Genomic DNA, 24,278 nt, shown 5'->3' with positions numbered 1-24,278 from the left:
TGAAACATTACACTAAGGTCCACTGTGGACGACTCAACAAGAATTAATACCGTACAACACTTAGCATGTAAGACTATGCAAGAAACATTTTAACATAAACAAGTAAGCAAGTAAGCACATAGGCAGTTAAGCATGCTCATTTAAATAAGATACCACGTAGCAAGTAGTCAAGTAAGCAACACAAACAACATTCCATGCGACTCTATGTAGGCCTCTACCCGTCGTCCTAAAGGTTTTCGAACCTTTGCTCTGATACCAAATTTGTAACGACTCAAAACTAATACTTTTTAAACAAAAAAAAAATAGGCATGACCTCCCCTAAAAATAGGCCTATCACAACCTGTTTAATTGCATTTTTAACCTGTCATGGCTCAAATTCCGAATTCACGGCAATAGTAGATGACGATACACAATCAAATAACCTCAATAATACTTCAAACTAGTATTACTCTCCCCATTCATCAATAAGGTTTATATGTTATCAAATTTACATCCAAAATATCATCAAATACCTTAATTACATTACATGACAAAGTTTTTGCAAAATATACATATACACCTTCACACTTTTAGTGCTTTGCAAAAATAATGGGAGATATACAAAAGACACAAAAGTGAGCTTCTAGTATCGGTCAAGCTTGAGGTGGGTTGTCGTCCACCGGTTCTTTTCCAAGACCTGAAAAAAATATATAATTAGTAGGGTGAGCTATATGCTCAGTAGGTGACACTTAAGACACAAATCTTGTGTCCTTGTGAATTCAAGCAAAGCATAGGCCAATGGGAGATAGGGATTATACAACGTAGGGGATCAAATACAACATACAATTCAATTCCAATTATAAACAATGCAATGCAATGAAATGCAACGACACTTCCCATTTTCATTCTCAAAACCATCACTTTCAAACGTTAATACAGCCCGCCCTTTGGTAACCCCGCCGCGACACGAGAGGAGGATTGGCTAATGTCCCTGACCCTTGGTAACCCCGCGGCGTCATTATGGGGCCTAGCTAGGGCGACTCCCTAGTCCCCTCTAGGCTATATTAACCTCCGGCCCGTTGGTAACCCCGCAGCGACCGAGTTTCGCATAAAATCATTTCATCAAAAACACTTTCCCGAAATTTCCCCTTTTTGAAGTAAATCAATTCTTTCCCTTTTCCTGCCCAATGTTAATGCATGAATACCTCAATGATATACACAAGTTCATCATTCCATACTTTATCCAATTTAAGCAACATGGCATAATTCGCAAGAATAATCAAGAAAGTCATAACATGCTTATACATAACAAGTTCTAGCACAATGAACATATATAATCAAGTCCTAAACATGCTTCACATAGAACAATCAACAAATATAGTCACACAACTAACATATATGCATACATATCAACAATTCTCTAGATTTTAAACAACTAATCAAATTAAACAACAATTAGAAGCAATTAACTCACTAAGGTACAAGATTTCATGAATTAAGGGCCCCTACCTCAAGATTGCACCAAAACCCTAGAAAATGGGTCTCAAGATTCGAAATCCAAAGGGGCACAAAATCTAAAATTGCTTGTATGGATGTGTAGAGCTTGACACGAGCTTCGTTTTGCCTCAAACGGTACCTCAATCGGACAAAAGGTGAAGGAGTAATCTAAGAATGAAGTTTGAGTTCAAAAAGAAAAAGAAAAATCAAGAAATAGAGACAGAAGGAAGGGCCAGCGGGAGAGAAGAAAAATGGAGACCAATTGTGGTCTCAAACCCTTTTTGGGTGTGGTGGTGGGTCCCACCAAAATTTTAATTTGTTTTCTCTTTTCTTTTTGTTTCAAAATACTCCACATATAAACAAAATGCACCACATACATATATAAGACACAAATATTACAATACACGAAACTTTTAACGATATTTTAGTCTTTTAATATAATTTTTAGGTATAAATATTGTTTTGACAAAATTAAAGGGCATTTAAGTCATTTTACATCATGTTATAATGGTAAAACTAACCGTTAGGGTGTGAGTGAAAAACAGAACAAAAATTAAAAATGTTTGAAGGTGACTTTTGACCAAATTTGAGAAGTGTCAGTGAAATTAACCAAAGAATTAAAGCATTTGAATTCATACATGAAGTGATTCTTGAAGATGACTACTCCATTGCCACGAATGTAAATGTTAAAAGGTCACACAGCAATGCGCATGGCATGATCTGAACAATTTTTCCCTGCACTTTTGATACTTTGAATCGTAACCAACAATGTCAAGAGGACTCTGAAAGGGTGGACATAGCAAAAGGTAAGCGTGTTGTTAGTAAACAAAGTATAGGAAGATGTCTTTTATATTTCCCTTGCCTCCTGTTAGACGGCACAGGCTAGACTCGCTTGACTTGAGAACTCTCAACAGCAACTTTATTTCAAATTGATAAGAGTTAGAGTGAATTGTCCCTGAGCTCCTCTCGTGTATGGGAGATGGAGACAACTAATAAATAAGATGACTGGGAATAGTAAAAAAGGAGTATTTTTATTTTTTATTTACATTATCATAAATATAATTATTAATTTGGAGCTTAGAATTAGATGGGTGTGTTATTGTTAATCAAACTTCCCTAAATATAATTTGCAAGGGTTGGTGACAAATAATTTACAAGCGATAGTGAATTTTTGCAACTTCCTCTAATAACCATCTCCACGACCGCAGGCGCTTAAACCCATTCAACCCAATCAGACACGAACCTTTTGACTCTTCAGTCTCCACCCTTCTTTACCGAATCATAGCCTGTACGGCCGCCCACCCGTCAGCAGTCGGATAAACCCGAACAACTGTCAACAGTCGGATAAACCTGAACAGCTGCACCTTCACGGCCCTCCATTTCTAAGAAGCCAAAACATGACTTGCAACTAGCAAATATTCAAGTAAAAAAAAAAAAAAGAAACAGACAACATTTGCACGTATTATTAAGAGGGCCTACATTTGTAAAACGCAAACTAAAGTGCTAACAATACATAAAGAGGCCAACATGTAAACACTCAACAGCAAATTGAAATGCTAGATCCTCTTGGCAACTACGGATTACCCATCAGTGACTATAGGCACCTTCTCATACAATTCCAATTCCCTGAGTCTCCGAGGAAGGATACAACAACCCCCAAATCGCTGCTGCAAGAAGATGATCACCGCAAAGATTATACCCCCGCAAGGGATGATCACATCCCAAGCAGCGGAGTAGAAATCTGAAGTAGGATTCGCGTAAATGTACGACCCATTGAAATGCTGGGGAACAAAGTTGTGAGCCCTGTAAAGATCATATGCATGTGGTTGCAATCGAACAAAGGTAGTGCCAACGTAAAATGAACGAGAGAGAGCATTTTCTCTTGACGTCTGGAATACGTTGAGAAGGATTTGAGGGAATAGAAAACCATCAATGACCAAACCAGCATAAGATCTCAAATTCCCCCAGAGGCCATGTTGTTGGTAAGGAACAGAATGATTAGACAATGCTAGCTTGCCATTTTTGTTCTTCGTCCAATTCAGGAGCAATGCTATAAGTGCCCCTGAAATGTAGAATGCAATAGTCACAAAAAGTGCCTTCATTTCAGCAACCCACATGCCCTTTTGGTTCCCATCACCAGACCGTGCAGACCGTGCCAGTTGGAGAAGACGGAATTGCAGCAAGAAAGCCACCATTGTAATAACCCTCACGGTTACCTCATTCACTTCAAGCCATCCACCACTGCCAAGCAACACATTTTGCCGATTGTGATTTTCCAGGAAAAGGGCTTCAAAGTTGAGTAGAAGAGGAATCATGTACCCCAAAGTGAGGATCACAAGCATGACCAGTGAAATAAAAGGAAGTGCATTAGGGTGCTTTTTGACATAAAAGAGTTGCAACCCCGCAAAGACACATGCGAGTGTGTTGGAGATTAAAGCCATTGTGATCTCCAAATCCATCCTCCAGATGGATCGTTTAGCTTCTACAGTATAGAAAGCTGATGAAGAGAGGTTCAAATGCTCAAAGAAAAGAGGATCTGAATGTTTCCTTGTGCTTTCAATGCTTCCCTTAATAACACCTCCTGTTGCATTTAGTGGAGAGAACTGAAATTTCAAAAGAATTTCACAGTCCATAGTTGATTCCTGAAAGTATGAACCCAGCTTTTTGCAGCCTACCATACAGAGGTGTCCTGTTTCTTCATCATAGATCCCCTCAGCAGAAATTTCCTCTAGACCATCAGTACTCAGATTAGATATGCCACCAGCTAATGGATAAAACCTTATGTTGTAGCTGATATTTAATGGACTACTATGGTTAGCTTCTGTCTCAACAGTTGAGCTTTCTTCAACCATAGAGTTTGCATCAATGATCCCAACATACCCAGGCTCATAAAACTGATCACCCACAGAGATGGGGGCAGCAGAACCCCAAGCACTTCTTCCTTTAGAATCTTTCACCGACATGTCGAACCTCATATCATAAGAATTTCCACTTGGGTATCTCATCCCTTTGTTTTCAGAAGGCTTCTTTACTGGGCATAACTTTTTGACTCTGTCCATTTCAGTGTACTCATACTTCAAACCAGGAACACCAAACCTGTCATGGGAATAACCTCCAAACCTGATCCTATGGAAGTACCCAGAATCATTTTCAGTTCTGTTACTCCAAATTTGCCCAACAATATGCAATCTTTGTTTGATTGACCAGACTGCAGGGAATCTCAAGCTCAGCCTAGTTGAACAATCCCCAACTTGAGCATTTTCCAAAGAATCAGAGGGATTCAAGATCCGGCAAGCAACGATGCATAGCCTGTTCTTCTTTCCATCCCATGATCCTTCAGCAATCAATCTCGTGTTGGGATTGAAAGGTTGGTAACGCTCAATATAGCTACTGTTTGAAAACTCTACTAGATAGCGTAGTTGTGCCTTTTGTACACTCACAAAACACTGAATTTCAGACAAGGACATGAACGAATACCCAATACCCTTGCCAAAAAGAGTACAATTCTGAGAAGAATTGCACTCGCTGGAATATTCCAACATAAAAGGACTGATTTGCCTCGAGAGCATGGAACAAATACTTCTCGGTTGCAATTCAAGAGAGCGATTCGGTGGAATATCAATTCCGCCAGGACACCCACTATTGAATTCCTCTGAAACCAACGTGTATTTGTAGTAAATCATGGAAGGAAACCCCAATATTGAAATTGGTTCAAAGTAATTCGAATCATGAGAAGAACTCAAGCTCTCCAATGTTCCACCAACCAAACTAGTAAAGATAGTTGCATTCTTAGCATAATTAAGTTTAAGAACAGCGTCAAGTTTAAGAAAGTTACCTTCTCTTGAGTGCCAATTAGCTGAGCCCAACATGCAAAGCTTCCCAGAAGATTCAGACCAGAACCCATGTAATTGAAATCTCAGTGTACGTCTTCGAAATTCAGGAAAGCGCGATTGGCCATAAGTTGAATTATGCAGAACATAGGAATAGGAGGATGGGAAGATCAAGTAGGCCTGAATCTTGTAAACACCGTTGGCTTCTGTTTTATAAACTTGTCTAGTGGTACGAAAGGAGAGATATTTCTGGTAATCAAAGAATTGAGACGAGTTGTTGCCAAGAATTTTGTCACCGCCAGTGTAGATACCTGACGGTATTCGGAGGTGTGGGAAGGTCGTGTAGTCTGGAACAGTTGCGGCCGATTCGGGAACAGTTGAACTGCAGTGATCGATGTAAGAGGGTGGAGTTGTAGAAGAAGAGACTGTGGTTGAGAGGAGAGTGACAAGAAGGAGAAGCAAGAAAGAACTAAACCATGTGAGTTGATACCTCCTTTGTGAAGAGGCGATTGTCCAAGAAGAGTACTTCATGGCCATGATCATAGTTTTCTTCAAGGTATGAAGAGAAGAAGACTCCATTACCACAAGCTGTGTGATGCTTCTAACTTATAGAAGTGATTATATATATTATATTGTGTCTCGTATTTGTACACTGTATATATACAATAATACAAGTATTTTCTTCATTAATTAACCGAGGAACTCTTCAAATATTTATCATTAATTATACCAACTGACTATTTTTGGAGTTTAAAATTGGAATCCTACGCTTAACAGTTCAAAAGAAGACCTGGTACACATACATACATGTATATATGTATGAATGTATATGCTTCAAGAAGTTCTCACACCAGGGCACTAGACTTGGACTAAGCCAAAGTCAGCAATGCACGAAAAGTCTACTGAACAAAATTTCCTTGTACTTTATTTAAGAGAGAGACGTCGCATTATTGCGTATCTTAAATTTATTGGGACAACTGCGTCAACGGCAAGGAAGACTTCGGAAACTTTGCGCCAGACCCAAAGGGAAAGGCAATAAGATAAGAACAGTGATGATGGAGTTGTTATGTGCACTCCATTTTCGGTCAAATGGCACTCAACACTATGTATCTTTCCTCCTTTTGGATGATATTGTGTTTTCGTTTGGTATTAACAAATATATATATATATATATATATATATATATATATATAAAAATAAATAATAGGGTTAATTACAACGGCACCCCTTGAGATTTGACATAATGACAGCAATATATAGGTTGAGCCATTTATGAACGATGGCACCCCCTAGGTTTGATAAAGTTAACAAAGACACCCCAATGATCCTGAATTGACATTATTGCTCTTGACACATTCAATTACCAATTTATTTAATATAATTACTTTTTTATTGACTAAAATACCCCACCATAGCCACCACCACAACCACCACCCACTTGTCGCCGCCACCAATACTACCACCCCTTCTTTCTCTTCCTCCACCCACCACTATAACGTCTGCCACCACAACCAAAACACATCAATTGAACACATGAAAAACCAAAAAAAAATCCAGCCAATTGAACCCATGAAAAACCCACAAAAAATCCTAATTGTTGCACAAACACACAGATTCATAGATAAACTCGATGACCGGTGGAGTAAAGGCCGAGCTCTGCGCCATGCCTCGCCGCCACCGCTACCGTTCCGAGCTCTGCGTTGAGGACGTCTCGATCGCCACCGTTGTCGAAGAGAAGAAGCTGTTGGCCTTGATGAGTCTCGGAGGTTCTTTCAACTGATGTGGACTGACGAGGATACCATCGAGCCATTGCAGGATTCGCGAATCGTGAACCAGAAAATCGTCGCTAGAATCGCGACTGATTCCTTATGGCCGGCTCGAATTCTGATTTGCTCGGCAACGGCCTCTGCCAACAAAAACTCCGGTATACTCTTCGGCAATGGCCTCTGCCCGAACCTGCACCGTAATCTAAAACCCACTGTTACCGCCTCCATCAACGGCATCGCCGGACTGAAAAGAGATCAATCTCCACCGTTCCTCCACTTCAACATGTTTGTTGGGTTTTGTGTGGCTTTGCAGTGGTGGGTGGAGAGAGATTGGGGATTTGGGTGTGGCAGCGTAGTGGAGAGAGGTTAGGGAATTAGGTGTGGCAGCGTAGTAGGGCGGCGTCGATGAGAGTGGTGGCGGCTGGTGCTCTCTTCCTCGTTGTATATATATATATATATATATATATATATATTTATTTATTTATTTATTTATATTTATATATTATATGTATATTATGCTAATATTTTAATATATTACACTAATATTAGAGTAATAATTTAAGGGTAATAATGTATATATATGAGGACAAATTTGACTTTTCATGAGTTCTGATATTTTACAATAAAAATGAATTAAATATTGAAGGGCAATCTCGTCTTTTCTAACGTTTTAAGGGCTTGTTTGGATCAAAATTATCGTAAGGGGTGTCTTTGTCAAAAAAACAACTAAGTTGTATATGGTTGTCATTATATCAAACCTCAGGGGGGTGTCGTTGTAATTAACCCTAAATAATACTTATCTAAAAAATAAATAAATAACTCTGGAGAAACCAAGACCTATCGGAAAAACCACATGACAAAATCAAAACTACATCTCACACCGTGAACTAATCCTCATATTTAGAGATTATATGGGTCTGACATCTTCAGTAATTTTGAGCATGGAGTTCACCTAACCTTGGATCGACAACGGGAAGATGATCGAGCACCTGAGAAGCAAGCGACGCTGATTGGTTTCCAACTTTCCATCAGCCTTTAAAATGTGGTTTTGAGCAGTAAAACGCTGCAACCTGAGAGAGCGAACAACATCTTCGTCTCTAAGAAGAACGGTTAGTACTTGTTGAGATTGTCATTGGTTTTTCGATCTTCGTGCACCCGCTGGTTTGTGCAAAGGTTATTTTGGGTGATACAGAAGGATAGTATTGTCATTTTATTTTGTCTACCCATCAATTTAGTCATTTTAGATAGTCTTCTTTTTCTTCTTCTTCTTCTTCTTTTTTTTTTTTTTTTTTTAAAATAAATGAGATGGTTGGAGAATTTTGTGCAATTTGGCCCCCATTTACAAACAAGGCTCGTGAAATTGAATTTGATTCGTTGCATGATGCCAATGAAAAAATGGGCAAGGGTGCACTCGGATTGAACCTAATAATAAAAAAATCATATATTAAAATAATATATTTAATTTAGTTTGAGATTATTTAGTTTATAAATTATATATTATACATAATATATTCTATTGTTTTATGTTTTATACTAATAATGTAGAGAAGTGGTAAGTCTTTCGACCTCAATTGTCGACTCATCTTCCAAATACAACGTGGTTGGATCATATTGGAACTTTTAAAAAAAAATTCCGAATATAACATGGTTGGAAATGAGTCAAAGAGAAAGAGATATTTACGGGATTTTTTTTTAAGAGTTCCAACTGTTGGGAAACGTGCTAGTTTTAAAAACTTTTCGAGGGATTTTAATTCATAAATCTTGATTCATCACATAGAGACAAGTTTTATGCAAAAATAAAACATGATGTATCATTCAATTAAAAGATTGAATACTTACATCAAGGTTTGAGTAAACCTTAGATCTCTCCTCTAAAGTGAATGTTCTCACTTATTGTAGATCCCTTTTGTTAGACACCTTTTCCATGGATCTCCATCTTCTTGGTAATGGTCTTGCCTTTAGGAATCACTCATAAGCCTCCATGAATGACCTTGGAAAATTGGGCTTGTGGGAGCCTCCATTAGATGAGAACACTAACCCTAATTTTCTAGAGAGAGAAAATTTATTCCTTTTTCCTTCACATAAAAATCACCACTAAAATATACATAGACCATGTATATTTATAGGCAACATAAAGGTAAAGAAAAGGAAACAACTAATCCTTCTCAATCTCTAATTCACATGTCTCAAATCTAATATGATTCCAATATCAAGTTAGGCTATGAGTGAGAATCCATTGGGCCTATTATTTTATTGGCTACAATGAATTAATAATTGGCCCGGTCCATGGACCCAATTCAATTAATTCATAAATTAATTCCTACTCCACTAAAAGAAATTAATTGAACTCCAATTAAATAATAAATAACCTCTAAGTCAATATTGCACTTTGACCCCTCTATGCATAATTAGTTATCGGATAAATAAAGCCATCAATCCGACTACTTAATTAATATATTTATTTTGGTATCTTTGATTATTTCTGGCTCGATCACAATAAAAATATTTGTTTGACAAAAATAATAATTTAAATAAATAAATATATAATAAATCATTTTGTCTAAAAACATACGAAGGCCTTCGAATTTACTTTGTGATCAACCATAATCAATACAAAATAAATACAAGTAGCAATGATGCAAATATTGAAAATATAACTCTCTAACTATTAATTATATAACTACCCAAAGTGTCGGTCTAAGGATCCCGAAGAATCCGCCGAACAAATCAAAGTAATTATTAATTAATAAAAGAGTTTATAATTTTCTCATGCTTAAGAGTCAAATGCCATGACGGTGATAGGGAGCAATTGCATACGACGGCTCTCGCAATATATCTCAACCTAACGCGGATCCAGTTCAAGTCTTAATTAATTATGAGTCCATCCATAATTACCGACTATGAACCATTTATGATTACTATTTATATATCATACATTGATTGCCATCACATACATATAAATAAATATCTCTAGTAATCAAATGGACACTATCAATTCTATAATGAATTGAAATATAATACATTGAATTCACCAATTGTATAAAACATAAATATTTCAGAAACATCAGGAACATATGTCACTTTAATCCAAACAGGAATTTGTTATGCCAGGGCATATAAATCCCAACAGCTCCCACTTGCCCTCATAGCCAATTCAAATTGCACCTAACTCCAATGTTATCCAGATGATGATCAAAATTATTGATCAATGACACCTTTGATAATGGATCAACAAAGTTGTGTTCCAATGCAATGTTCTAGCTACAAGTACATTTTTTTGCCGGACAATATCATGTAAAACATGATACTTCCTCTCAGTATATCTTGTTCCTCTATAGAACCTTGGGTCATTGGTTTGGACTACTTTTGCACTATTATCACAACATAACTCAATAGGCAGGCTAGTGTACTCCACAACCTCCAAATCAGTGAGATCAAACCAATAGGCTTCCTTTGCCGCCTTTAAGGCTGCAATATATTCCACCTGTAGGTTTGAGTCAGCAGTTGAAATCTGCTTAACAATCTACCAACTGATTTCCCTTCCATTAAGTGAACATATACTAAGTCATGAACCTCATAGTATCTACTTCTGATTGAAAATCAGAACTAGTATACCTGACTAGGACCATATCATCACATCCATAAATGAGTATGATATCCTTGGTCCTCCTTAGATACTTAATGATATTTTTCACAACAGACCAGTTATCAAGTCCAGAATTGAATTGATATCTTTTGACTATCCCTACTATGTAGCGGATGTCCTATTTGGTATAGACCATGGCATATATGAGACTCCCATATGCTAAAGCATATAGTTCCAGTCTCATTTGCTCAATCTCCTCTGCTAGTCTTGGAAAACTACTTACTAGAGAGAGCAATCCATATTAATAAAGCAAGAACTCATTCTTTGAGTTATACATACCAAACCTAGTCAAAACTTTATCAATGTAGGATTATTAAGATAAGCCTATTTTCCTTTTAACCCGATCTTGCAAAAGCTTGATCCTAGGAATATAGCTTACATCTTGAAAAATCATTCATTTAAAAGTAATTGAACAACTACCTCTTTATTGATGACAAAACTTCCACATCATCCTAAATGAGTAGGATGTCATCAATATATATAAAATTAGAAAAATAATGACATTCCCTTGTACACTCAAAATTTATTCAGTAAGAAATCTTCTGGTGTCTTTTTGTAGATTAACTTGGCTTCCATAGGTATCACCCTACTAGAAAGTTCTACAAGATCCTAGAATTTATTAGAATACATAGATTCCAACTCTGATTTCATAGTAACTCACCAAAACGATCTGTATCCATATCGGTTCACGCTTCCGTGTAGCTTACTGGGTCCAACTCATGTTTAACAGGGATGTCCATAACGGTCTCACCTAAAACATAATTCTGTCGGATTAGATGATAATCCTCCCACTACATCAATGTACCGATGCAGGAATCTGTGTACTAGATGATGTTAACGCATCAATAGGGAATTCATATATTATTCTCAATCTCTATTATAATAAGTGTGTTCATATGTGGTACATCTGGTACTCATACCATATTCTCTAACACTATGCTACTAGGTATATGATTCATAATATGATTCTCCTATAGATAAACGGTGAGTGTAAACAATCAACTTTTATCATTGAGATCATAAAATAATCAGTCCTAGTGACCTTTAGAGTAGCTATCAAATCTATCATGCGTATGATCTGTTTCCAACTTACTTGTCCATATCAAGCGCACATGTGCAAAACTACCCCATATATGCATGTGATTTAAACTAAGATTTAGTCAAAAACACAGCTCAACAGTATCCTTGAGACAAACTAAGATGGAATGCAATTCATAATGTGCATTAATATCGTCAAAGTTAAACTCTAAAATGAAAGAGATAATATAGCATAACAGATCATAGATCTAACCATGTTAAGCGGAATTCTGTTATTCCTATTTGACACCTCAATCCATTTAGCGTCAATTGCGGAAAACCTGGTACACCACACCCTCATTGACCATATAATCTTTGCACTATCCCAAGAAATACTCATCTCCACGATCAGATCGGATTGTTTTGATAAGCTTACCTAATATGTGCTCCACATCAGTCTTGACACTTTCAGAATGTACCATAAGTTTAAGACTCGTGTCATATCAGATAAATTTATCCAAAACGTGAGTAATCTTGCTTGGATGTTCATAAGACCACACGTGTCTGTGTGTACCGACTCCAATTGTCCTTTATGTCTATTTCATTTGGCTGATTAAGCCCTTAGAGTTATCTATCCTTCAAAACAGGATTCACAAGTTTGGATTAGGCTCCTCTGCCTCACTAGGTAATTAACCTTCTTTGACCAATCTTTGAATCTCATTTTGACTAATTATAACCCAAAAATAGACACTAAAAATACAATGAGTCAGGAATAACAATTTTTCTCTTAACATTCAATCTAGAATATGCAACATTAGTTTCTACATCCTGCAAATCTTAAGAGTTTGTGATTATAGTATATTAACCATCTTTCAATGCACCAGAAGCAATCGCATATCTATTCAATTTTATAAAACCAGTTTTATAAAATAACAACACAGTTTTTATAAACCAAAAGTGAAATAAGAATGAGATTGCGTCTCACTTCTGTGCATAAAGATAGTTCTCTAATACTAATATCCTCATACTCTCTAATTTCAGATGTAATACTCCCACTGACTTAACTACAACCTTGGCATCAGGTCAAAAGATAAATATATATCCATATCATCAAGGCTTCTGGATTCCTGAAATCCTTACAATGAATTGCAAACATGTTTAGTGGCTCCAGAATCTATCCATTAGGAATTAATAGACGCAACCACATAACATGGCTCAATGATTAAATATATATTTTCCTATGCCATGTCATTGCTTAAACAGTTCGTCCTTTAGTGTTTTAGTTAGCGACAAAAAAAACAGTTTTCTTCGCCCTCAACATATACTGCCTTATTCCCTTTAACCTTTTTGAATACCCATGTTTTGTGCTAGCCTAGTCCTATTATCATCCTTCTTCTTTGCTTTGCCCGTCCACTTGGGCCTAGAAGAAAATGGTATAGACTAGGTTAGATTGATAGAAACGTCCATACTCTTGATTATCCCTTCATCTGTTACCAATTCTATAAGAATATCAGCGAGTGTGAACTCAAACTGATTCCTTATTTAGTTCACTCTAACAGAGTCGAACGAGTTTGGTAACAAGGCAATAATCATGTCAACTTGAAACTTACCACCCAAGTCAGCCTTATTGATCTCCAGCTAATTTTTAAATAATAAACAATCATTTTCCAAAATTCCATTTCATACTGAAGTTCCTTAGGCTATCTTGATGCTATTCAAGTGTGACATAGTATTTTGGCATACTCTCTATCTAATCTCACCAAAACATCTTATTGACATTTAACATGATACTTCAAGAAAATAAAATAATGTAAATGTTAGCTTTGGAGCGTATTCAAGGTAAACTCTAGAATATTACACCAAGTCATCTCATTTGCCCTATTTCACTTATTCAAAGCATTAATGTTCTCTTGGGTATCTTAAAGTAAAAGGATTAGGTTTAGGAGTAATAAATACATTTGTACCCTTACGTTGTGAATAAAATATCTAAGTTCCTTTCCCAGTCAATATTAATGAGGTCCAGTTACATTGAATATGTAAGCAAGCAGATAAACTGGTTTAGCCATAATTAATCTTAATATAAATGCATTCATACAATATGCAAGGTGAATTATTAATAATGTCATGCATATTTAAAATTAAAATGAGTTTGTTTACCACATAATATAATGAATCTCAATCGAACAAGAGATCATTATCATTATTGGTGAACAATCCCTTTTAATTAATGCGGGTCCCTCAACTCTGTATCATAATAAATCAACCAATCAATATGTCAATAACTTATCATGTTGGAGGAGTTCATTATTACTATTGTAGAGATTCATTTGCTATTAGATGAGCACTTCCATTAAAATAATAATATGTGGGTCCCTTAACTACTGCATGAAAAATCGAATAACCAATACGCCAATAACTTATTCGGTTGGCGAAGTTCATTATTGCTATTGGCTGGCAAATCTCATCATTTCCATATCTCTTAAGACAATGCCTTGTCTATCATATGAAATGATTCCCGATTTTATTTAGCCTTTCTAAAATCACCTAGTATAGACCACTCCGTTGGGAAGTTAACACTATTGATTTTAGATTGAGTGTATAACGTTATTAAAACTCTAACGAAAAATAAAACATTAAATATGTTATCATTATAATCTAGACTCTTTAAATCATGCGTAATGCCTTATTTTTAAAGATCTAATTACAATGAACATTTAATATTTTTATTTTCATGAGACAACCATTCTTGTAATATTAAGACTCTTCAAATCATGCGTGGGGCCTTATTTTTGAAGATCTAATTACAATAGTGTTAATAACGAAGGCCATGGGGCAATGTATAAAAATCCCCGCTCCCACTCAATTTTTTTTTTTATCATTCATAATTAGGATTTTCATTTTATTCAAATACATGATATGATGCATGCTAAACGTCTTGATTTTAATCCAATTAAATTTAGAAAATATTTGGACTTAAATGATTTACTAATATTTAATTTGAGGCACACTTCAAAAATAATTTTGCGTTTCCTAATAGGTGCCCTCAAATTAATTAGTAATCAAATCCAATTAATTTTCATAACTTAATTAATATAAATCAAGCCATTTAAATAAATATCATGGATCCAATGCATGAATAATAATTAATTAACAATTATATATTCCATGCATTTCATACATCGCATAAATAAATAAATGACAGATAAAGCAAATAAAATGGCCAATGGAATCAGCTATTAACATTTAACTACTCTAAGTATTGCGGGAAGATCATCCATCGGCTTGCAAATACCCACATAAGGCTGGTACTGAGATACCCCTCGGATCCGAGACACGGGTTGATCAGGCCCAGGCCCAAACCCGAGGGAATATCAAACAATTAATATTTTATAATGAACACGGAATACAAAATAAATTAAGAAATGAAATTAAAGCTGGAAGGAACTAAAAATAGAATCCGCAAAATATTATAATTATTAAAATCCATCAAACCCAAACTCCAAAACTCCATCAGTTTACAACTTGGGAATCCATCTCTAGTGGACCCCTATTAAACATCCAAACGGAAGATAGAACAACTGTAATAAACGTCCAGAAATAAAACTATAGAGAGAGCCCTATATCGTCGGAAGAGTGAATAGAGATCTCTGCTCAGCACGAACACGTCTAAGCCTGGAACTGTCGTGTACCAGAAAAATAGAAATGGGTCAGGCCCACGCGCAAGTTCTATACTACTACAATCCAAACAGAGGCCCGATACGCATGTACATCCTAAACAATTCAACAATAGCTAATAGTCCGTAAATATATATATATAGTCACACTAAAGGAGTCTCACTGGACTACAGGTCGGTCTCAACCTGAATAGAGGTAACATGCTAAAACGCACACGAAGTGGGCATATGTACCTATACCTAAACAGGATACACCTCCAACCATCGTAGCCAGCTACACATCCCGATACATATACGCTCCCTAGCCATCGGTCCTGAGGCTCAAGCTCATACCGAGGCACCATAACAGTACATATATAAAATCCATCCAAAATCCCTGGTATTGCTGCTCAACAAGTAGTTGCCATGACAATACAAATCCACGGGACTTAACTTTTAGTTAATCCCATCCTTATTCCAAGTAGGTGGGTAATTGTATTGTTTTAAGAACCAAACCCATTCTTAGTATGCCACCGTCCCATACCGGTGCCTACTTTCCAATCCTCCAGTAGTCAATAATACCAATAAATCAAGTATATATCAACTAAATTCCAACATCCAACATTCAATGTTAGCAGTGATAAAATAAGCATTGATAAACAGGGTCACAACAATAACATATACATGCCCAATTTAAGTTGTTCTCTTTAGTCTGATATAAAGATAGAATTAATTAAAACTTCCATATAACACCTTACAAAAGACATACAGATATGTAGGGTATGTATCACAAAATCCTAACCTCCACAGTTGATACTAACTGTGATAATGTAAGCATCAAAACTATATTCACAGTATGTATGTAGACATGCTCAAATTATAGTGCTCCACAAAACCGATCTAGTGTTAAACTCAAATCCTCCTAGTATTTAAGTTCCAACAGTTGTTATTACAGAAGTTAAGATAGCTATCATCTAAACCCATCCTTCCAATAATTTATACTAGCAGTGGTAAGGAAAAACGTGAACCACAGAACCACAATGCATCCACAAACATGCTTAGTCTATGTTGAACAAGCATACAACACTACTGTAACTACCAGTTTCATAGCAAAACAGATATCATTTTAGCTTGGTTTAATCTTCATTAATCCTGAAATCATTTAAGAGTGCAAAGAGTATGAAGCCTAAGGGAAAGAGTAAGGATAGAATCTTGCCTCAGAAACTTTTGTTCAAAGTTTCAACGTCGTCTTCTTAAAAAATCCCGGCGAGTTCCAAAACTCGATTACTGTTCACGGGTACGAAACACTATTCCCGAACTCAAAATCTGATCTCCACCGTTCAGATTCTACGACACTGAGTCATGAACCTATCCTCCAAATTTCAGCTCGATCGGACCACGGACGAAGCGGAATCGGATGTTTAATGAAATCTGGGCAGAATGGAAAAAAACCTGTGCGACCCAGTTACTGTTCACGAGTACGAATCACTGTTCCTGAGGTCAAACTCTGATCTCCACCGTTCAGATTGTGCGTCACTGAGTCGTAAACCTCTCTTCCAAAATTTAGCTCGATCGGACCACGGACAAAGCGGGATCGGAGCTTTGATCAAACCTTGGCAGAATGTGAAAAACTGCGTTTTTCCTTCTCCACTTCCACAAAACGTATGCTTTGTTTAAAAAAACCCTACACAGACGTCTACCTTATACTTATAGAGTTTTCCTAAACCCTAGGTTCATTTAAGTCCAACTCACAATCCTAACCGGCCCAGCCAATTAACTTAGAAACCTACGACGGCTATAATATAAAACCCTAATTTATACTGTAATTAAAACCCTAGTTAGATGTATTTACCTAATTACCCTATTCACCATTAAATACTTAACAAATAATCTAATTGAACAAAATAATAATTAGTAAACCCAATTAAACCCAAATAAGATACACATAAAATAAGACACACATAGAATAATTAAACCAATTACACTTAAACCATTAATGCCAATTAAATAATTAAAACACTAACAAGTAATTTCAATCAAATAACTAAACCAATTACACTTAAACCATTAATGCCACTTAAATAATTAAAACACTAACAAGTAATTCCAATCAAATAACTAAAAATAAATATCATTTAAATAAATTAAATCACCACAAAAGAAAACAATTAAGCACCTAATAAAAAAATAATGACACATAATCAAATAAAATGCACTTAAATAATAAATTAAATACCATTAAATACCAGGAATATCCTTTTTAAAATTAGGGGTATTACATTCTTCCCCCCTAACAAAAGGAATTCCGTCCTCGGAATTCACTCTTACCTTCTTCCAATATTTCAGGAAACTGTGAGCGAATGACATCCTCTCGTTCCTAAGTGGACTCAGACTCATTGTGATGACTCCACTGAACATGAACCAAAGGAATAACCTAAGGAGAAACAAAAAGAGCAATGTCCCTCTTCATACCTGCCCACCAAAACTGCCGCTTCATATCTTGAAACATCTTATCGCCTCCTGGATGAACAGAGAACTCAGAGTGATGAGTCTCAGTCATCACATCCTTCCTCAAATTATCAGCAGAAGGTACTGTGATGACCCTGTGGGCGGGTGTGCCGTGGGCGGGTGCGAGAGACACTGTCAGGCTACCACACTGGCGAGCTACGGGTGCACAGTCCCACATCGCCTGGGTAGAGGAAAGGTGAAGTACTTATATGTAAGTGTGTCACCTCCAATTGGTATGAGGCCTTTTGGGATAAAGCCCAAGAGCAAAACCGTGCGGGCTCAGGCCCAAAGCGGACAATATCATACCATATGGTGGAGTGGGTCGTTACAAATGGTATCAGAGCCTGACCCAGCCGGAAGTGTGGCCAACGAGGACGTTGGGCCCCAAAGGGGGGGTGATTGTGATGACCCTGTGGGCGGGTGTGCCGTGGGCGGGTGCGAGAGACACTGTCAGGCTACCACACTGGCGAGCTACGGGTGCACAGTCCCACATCACCTGGGTAGAGGAAAGGTGAAGTACTTATATGAAAGTGTGTCACCTCCAATTGGTATGAGGCCTTTTGGGATAAAGCCCAAGAGCAAAACCGTGCGGGCTCAGGCCCAAAGCGGACAATATCATACCATATGGTGGAGTGGGTCGTTACAGGTACCACTAACCGTCCCTTGTACCTTAAACCTCCATCAGCCCCAACATAGTAGAATGGAACCTCTCCGGAAGCTATCTCTGCGACCTTGTCGACACACTGCTGATCGATGAGTTGTGCTTGTAAAACCTTGCGAATGATGGAAGGTGTAACCACCATGCAAGCCATAAAAGCATCCGATAACTCATCCACACTCTTTAAAGCATTCCACTCAGTAGTGAATAGAGCAGAAAGACTACCAACAGGTCGGCGACTGAGTGTATCCGCCACTACATCCGCTTTCCCTGGATGGTACTGTATAGAAAAATGATAGTCTTTTACAAACTCCAACCACCTGCGCTGTCTCATATTTAGCTCCCGCTGAGTGAACAAGTACTGCAGACTCTTGTGATCACTGAATAATCTGAAGGACTCACCCAACAGATAATGCCTCCAAATACGCAAGGCAAAGACCACTGCTGCCAACTCCTAATCATGTGTTGGATAATTAAGCTCATGAGGCTTAAGTTTCTGAGATCCATAAGAAATCTGTCGCTCCTCCTGCATCAATACACATCCAAGACCCTACAACGAAGCATCCGTGTAAACAAGATACTTTATCCCGCTCTGCGGAGTAGCTAGAACCGGTGCAGAAGTCAGCTTCCTTTTCAGCTCATCAAAAGCTCGCTGACAGTGTTCATCCCACACGAACTGTACACCCTTCTTGGTCAGATGAGTGAGTGGTCTAGCTATCTTGGAGAACCCCTGGATGAATCTCCTGTAATATCCTGCCAGACCGAGAAAACTCCGAATCTCAGTAGGTGATGTAGGCTGTCCCCACTCAACCACCGCTGAAACCTTAGCCGGATCCACTGCTATCCCCTTTTCTGACACCACGTGACCCAGAAATTTCACCTCCCGCTACCAAAATTCACACTTCTCGAACTTGGCATATAACTGGTGCTCACGAAGCGTCTGCAAGATTATGCGAAGATGTCTAGCATGATCGTCCTCCGACCGAGAATAGATCAAGATGTCATCAATAAAGACAATAACAAACTGATCCAAATAAGCCCGGAAGACTCTATTCATTAAGTCCATGAATACTGCAGGTGCATTAGTCGTCCCAAACGGCATAACTCGAAACTCATAAGAACTATATCACATGAGAAATGCTGTCTTAGGAACTTCCTGCTCCCTGACCCTTAGCTGATGATACCCAGAACGCAGATCAATCTTGGAGAAATATGTGGCTCCCCTTAACTGATCAAACAAGTTATCAATCCTGGGCAAAGGATACTTGTTACGAATCGTAACCTTGTTCAACTCCCTGTAATCTATACACAGACGAAGCGAACCATCCTTCTTCTTTACAAACAGAACCGGTGCTCCCCAAGGTGATATACTCCTACGAATAAAACCCTGGCTGAGTAACTGCTGAATCTGATCCCTCAGCTCTCTCATCTCTACCGGTGCCATCCTATAGGGTGCCCTAGCAATAGGCGCAGTGCCTGGAGCTAAGTCTATCACAAAATCGATCTCGCGACTAGGTGGCAACCCTGGAATCTCCTGAAATACATCCGGGAAATCCTGTACAATCGGTATGTTATCCAATGACACAGTAATCCCCTCCTCATTTTCCTCCTCCACATGGAAAAAATAAGTGCTACCGCCCCCTTTAGAACGTGGCATAGCTACTACATATATATCCTGATCAGGTATGGTAAAAATAATAGATCTATCAAAACAAACAACTTGGGCATGGTAGTGAGACAACCAATCCATCCCAAGTATCACATCATAAGTGTGCATGTCCAGGACCAATAGATTGGCTAGAAATCTGAGTCTGCCAATATCTAGTGTCACAGGCCCATCACTCTCATGTATAATAGCTGTATCACCCAATGGTGTAGAAATACCCTGAGGTCTAGTGCATACCCTCGTCCTCATCCCAGACAAAGTAACAAAAGTCCTAGCTACAAATGAGTGTGTAGCACCCGTATCAAATAAAACACGTCCATGCAAACCATGAATAAGAAACTTACCCTCAATAGTCTGAGGTGCCTAAACATCCTGTGGCACGGGGTTATACACCCTGCCATAGTGCAACTGCTTTGGTGTCTATCCCTGAGTCTTCGGCGGTGCCGGTAAAGCCAGATGTGTCTGTCCCTAAATCCGTGGAACCTGTGGAGCTGGTAGAGGCACTGGCGCCCTCTGTCCCTACTACACATACTGTCTCTGTCCCTGTCCTTGTCCTGCTTTAGGACACTGCCTGGTGGTATGACCATACTCTCCACAAGTGTAACAACTACCCTGGAAAGTACCAAATGGCCTCCTCTATCGGTTAGCCTGTGGCTGACCCTGCCCTGCCTGTGGTCCCCCATTCTGTTGCCTCTGAATAGGTGCCCCATTCCGGTGAGCATCTGAACCACCTTTGTGCTTCTTCCAAGGCTGTTGTCCTTAGAACTTGCCTTTGTCATTCTGCCGGTGACCATTGCCATTCCCCTTTTCAGCTGACTGATTAGTAGAGTCTTTATCTCCCCGCTTCTCACCACGAGCCTATCTGATGTCCACAGTCAATTGATACTGTTGTAGAGCGGCGTCTACCACCTAAGCATAGGTAGTATAGGCTGGACTACCTGTAATAGCTCTCTTGATAGACCACATCAGTCCCTTGACAAAACTGTTGCGCTTCTTCTCCTCTGTATCCACCTCCTCCGGTGCAAAGAGAGACAAGCGTGTGAACTACTGCTCATACTCCGCCACTGTCATGTTTCCCTGTTGCAGACTTAGAAACTCGGTCTTCATAGCTGCCCTGACTGCATAGGGAAAATATATCTCATCAAAGCGAGCACTGAACTCATCATAAGACAATGTCATCCTCTCCTCTGAGGTGGTAACTGACTCCCACCACTGTAGTGCATCCCCAACTAGCTTGAAAGTAGCAAGCATCTGCTTCTGAACCTCTGTACACTGAACCAAACGAAGATGACGCTCAATGTCCTGTTTCCACTGGTGAGCTGCTCTCGCATCGGTTGAGCCTGAGAACACAGGTGGACTCCCCTTTGTAAAAGAGCTCCTAGCCTTTCCCCAAGAATCCGTCTGAACCACTAGTGCTGGTACAGGTGCCGGCTGTACCTGAGGCTGATTCCGAAGTACAGCTATTACCCCAGCCTCTATAGCCTGAGCAACGAGGTCATTGAGGTGAGGAGGAATCTTTGGATCTCTGACCTGGTCCAGAGTCTGTTGAACATTCTCCTGTTCCTCCTGAAACTGATCCATGTCATCTTGAAACCCAAGCCTTTGCTGCTCTTCCTCCATTTGCTGACGCCGTAGGAGATATTGTTGCCTACGTGCCGTTCTCCTTTTCTTCCTAGTTCCTTGCATGTTCTGTCCATTTCTAGCGTTAACCATCTGTTAACACGAAAAGACAGACGTCAGTACCCTTTCTATACGAACCATAAGGAATACAATGAATCCTAACTTAAGCTCTATTCAAGAGAAAACGCTACGCGGAAGACTTAATACGAAAACATCCTAGAGACACTTGAACCTGGAGTGCTCTGATACCAACTGAGATACCCCTCGGATCCGCGACACGGGTTAATCAGGCCCAGGCCCAAACCCGAGGGAATATCAAACAATTAATATTTTATAATGAACACGGAATACAAAATAAATTAAGAAATGAAATTAAAGCTGGAAGGAACTAAAAATAGAATCCGCAAAATATTATAATTATTAAAATCCATCAAACCCAAACTCCAAAACTCCATCAGTTTACAACTTGGGAATCCATCTCTAGTGGACCCCTATTAAACATCCAAACGGAAAATAGAACAACTGTAATAAACGTCCAGAAATAAAACTATAGAGAGAGCCCTACATCGTCGGAAGAGTGAATAGAGACCTCTACTCAGCACGAACACGTCTAAGCCTGGAACTGTCGTGTACCTGAAAAATAGAAGTGGGTCAGGCCCACGCGCAAGTTCTATACTACTACAATCCAAACAGAGGCCCGATACGCATGTACATCCTAAACAATTCAACAATAGCTAATAGTCCGTAAATATATATATATAGTCACACTAAAGGACTCTCACTGGACTACAGGCCGGTCTCAACCTGAATAAAGGTAACATGCTAAAACGCACACGAAGTGGGCATATGTACCTATACCTAAACAGGGTACACCTCCAACCATCGTAGCCAGCTACACATCCCGATGCATATACGCTCCCTAGCCATCGGTCCTGAGGCTCAAGCTCATACCGAGGCACCATAACAGTACATATATAAAATCCATCCAAAATCCCTGGTATTGCTGCTCAACAAGTAGTTGCCATGACAATTCAAATCCACGGGACTTAATTTTTAGTTAATCCCATCCTTATTCCAAGTAGGTGGGTAATGGTATTGTTTTAAAAACCAAACCCATCCTTAGTATGCCACCGTCCCATACCGGTGCCTACTTTCCAATCCTCCAGTAGTCAATAATACCAATAAATCAAGTATATATCAACTAAATTCCAACATCCAACATTCAATGTTAGCAGTGATAAAATAAGCATTGATAAACAGGGTCACAACAACAACATATACATGCCCAATTTAAGTTGTTCCCTTTAGTCTGATATAAAGACAGAATTAATTAAAACTTCCATTTAACACCTTACAAATGACATACAGATATGTAGGGTATGTATCACAAAATCCTAACCTCCACAGTTGATACTAACTGTGATAATGTAAGCATCAAAACTATATTCACAGTATGTATATAGACATGCTCAAATTATAGTGTTCCACAAAACCGATCTAGTGTTAAACTCAAATCCTCCTAGTATTTAAGTTCCAACAGTTGCTATTACAGAAGTTAAGATAGCTATCATCTAGACCCATCCTTCCAATAATTTATACTAGCAGTGGTAAGGAAAAACGTGAACCACAGAACCACAATGCATCCACAAACATGCTTAGTCTATGTTGAACAAGCATACAACACTACTGTAACTACCAGTTTCATAGCAAAACAGATATCATTTTAGTTTGGTTTAATCTTCATTAATCCTGAAATCATTTAAGAGTGCAAAGAGTATGAAGCCTAAAGGAAAGAGTAAGGATAGAATCTTGCCTCAGAAACTTTTGTTCAAAGTTTCAACATCGTCTTCTTAAAAAATCCCGGCGAGTTCCAAAACCCGGTTACTGTTCAAGGGTACAAAACACTATTCCCGAACTCAAAATCTGATCTCCACCGTTCAGATTGTGCGACACTGAGTCATGAACCTATCCTCCAAATTTTAGCACGATCGGACCACGGACAAAGCGGGATCGGATGTTTGATGAAATCTGGGCAGAATGGAAAAAAACCTGTGCGACCCAGTTACTGTTCATGAGTACGAATCACTGTTCCCGAGGTCAAACTCTGATCTCCACCGTTCAGATTGTGCGTCACTGAGTCGTGAACTTCTCTTCCAAAATTCAGCTCGATCGGACCACGGACGAAATGGGATCGGACCTTTAATCAAACCTTGGCAGAATGTGAAAAACTGCATTTTTCCTTCTCCACTTCCATAAAACGTGTGCTTTGTTTAAAAAAACCCTACACAGACGTCTACCTTATACTTATAGAGTTTTCCTAAACCCTAGGTTCATTTAAGTCCAACTCACAATCCTAACCGACCCAGCCAATGAACGTAGAAACCTACGACGGCTATAATATAAAACCCTAATTTATACTGTAATTAAAACCCTAGTTA

General features: G+C 38.5%; 1 protein-coding gene and 1 long non-coding RNA gene across 2 annotated transcripts; both read right to left on the bottom strand.

Annotated features, from left to right (window-relative positions):
* Window positions 1-499: 499 nt before the first annotated feature.
* LOC132310363 (uncharacterized) lies at window positions 500-1,794 on the bottom strand. The gene is made up of 2 exons (XR_009482595.1): window positions 1,489-1,794; window positions 500-676 (listed from the first exon to the last, which is right to left on the bottom strand). It is a non-coding gene; the product is annotated as an uncharacterized LOC132310363 (long non-coding RNA).
* A 987-nt stretch (window positions 1,795-2,781) lies between these two features.
* Window positions 2,782-5,885, bottom strand: LOC132309730 (uncharacterized). The gene is made up of 2 exons (XM_059808014.1): window positions 3,061-5,885; window positions 2,782-2,884 (listed from the first exon to the last, which is right to left on the bottom strand). Exons 1-2 carry the CDS (start codon window positions 5,883-5,885, stop codon window positions 2,782-2,784), a joined length of 2,928 nt encoding a protein of 975 aa, XP_059663997.1.
* Between the last annotated feature and the right edge of the window lie 18,393 nt (window positions 5,886-24,278).

The sequence above is a fragment of the Cornus florida genome, unplaced genomic scaffold, assembly GCF_030987335.1.
Source record: "Cornus florida cultivar Cherokee Brave unplaced genomic scaffold, ASM3098733v1 CherokeeBrave_3.0.0_Hap2_Chr05, whole genome shotgun sequence".
Classification (NCBI taxonomy): domain Eukaryota; kingdom Viridiplantae; phylum Streptophyta; class Magnoliopsida; order Cornales; family Cornaceae; genus Cornus; species Cornus florida.
This window is presented reverse-complemented; position numbering and strand designations above follow the sequence as displayed.

Excerpts from the sequence above, each read along its gene's own strand:
- LOC132309730 (XM_059808014.1), bottom strand. The coding sequence starts at position 5,885 with ATGGAGTCTTCTTCTCTTCATACCTTGAAGAAAACTATGATCATGGCC. Across the intron at positions 2,885-3,060 it reads GTGCCTATAGTCACTGATGG|TTGCAAGTCATGTTTTGGCT; the intron begins GTAATCCGTAGT and ends AATATTTGCTAG.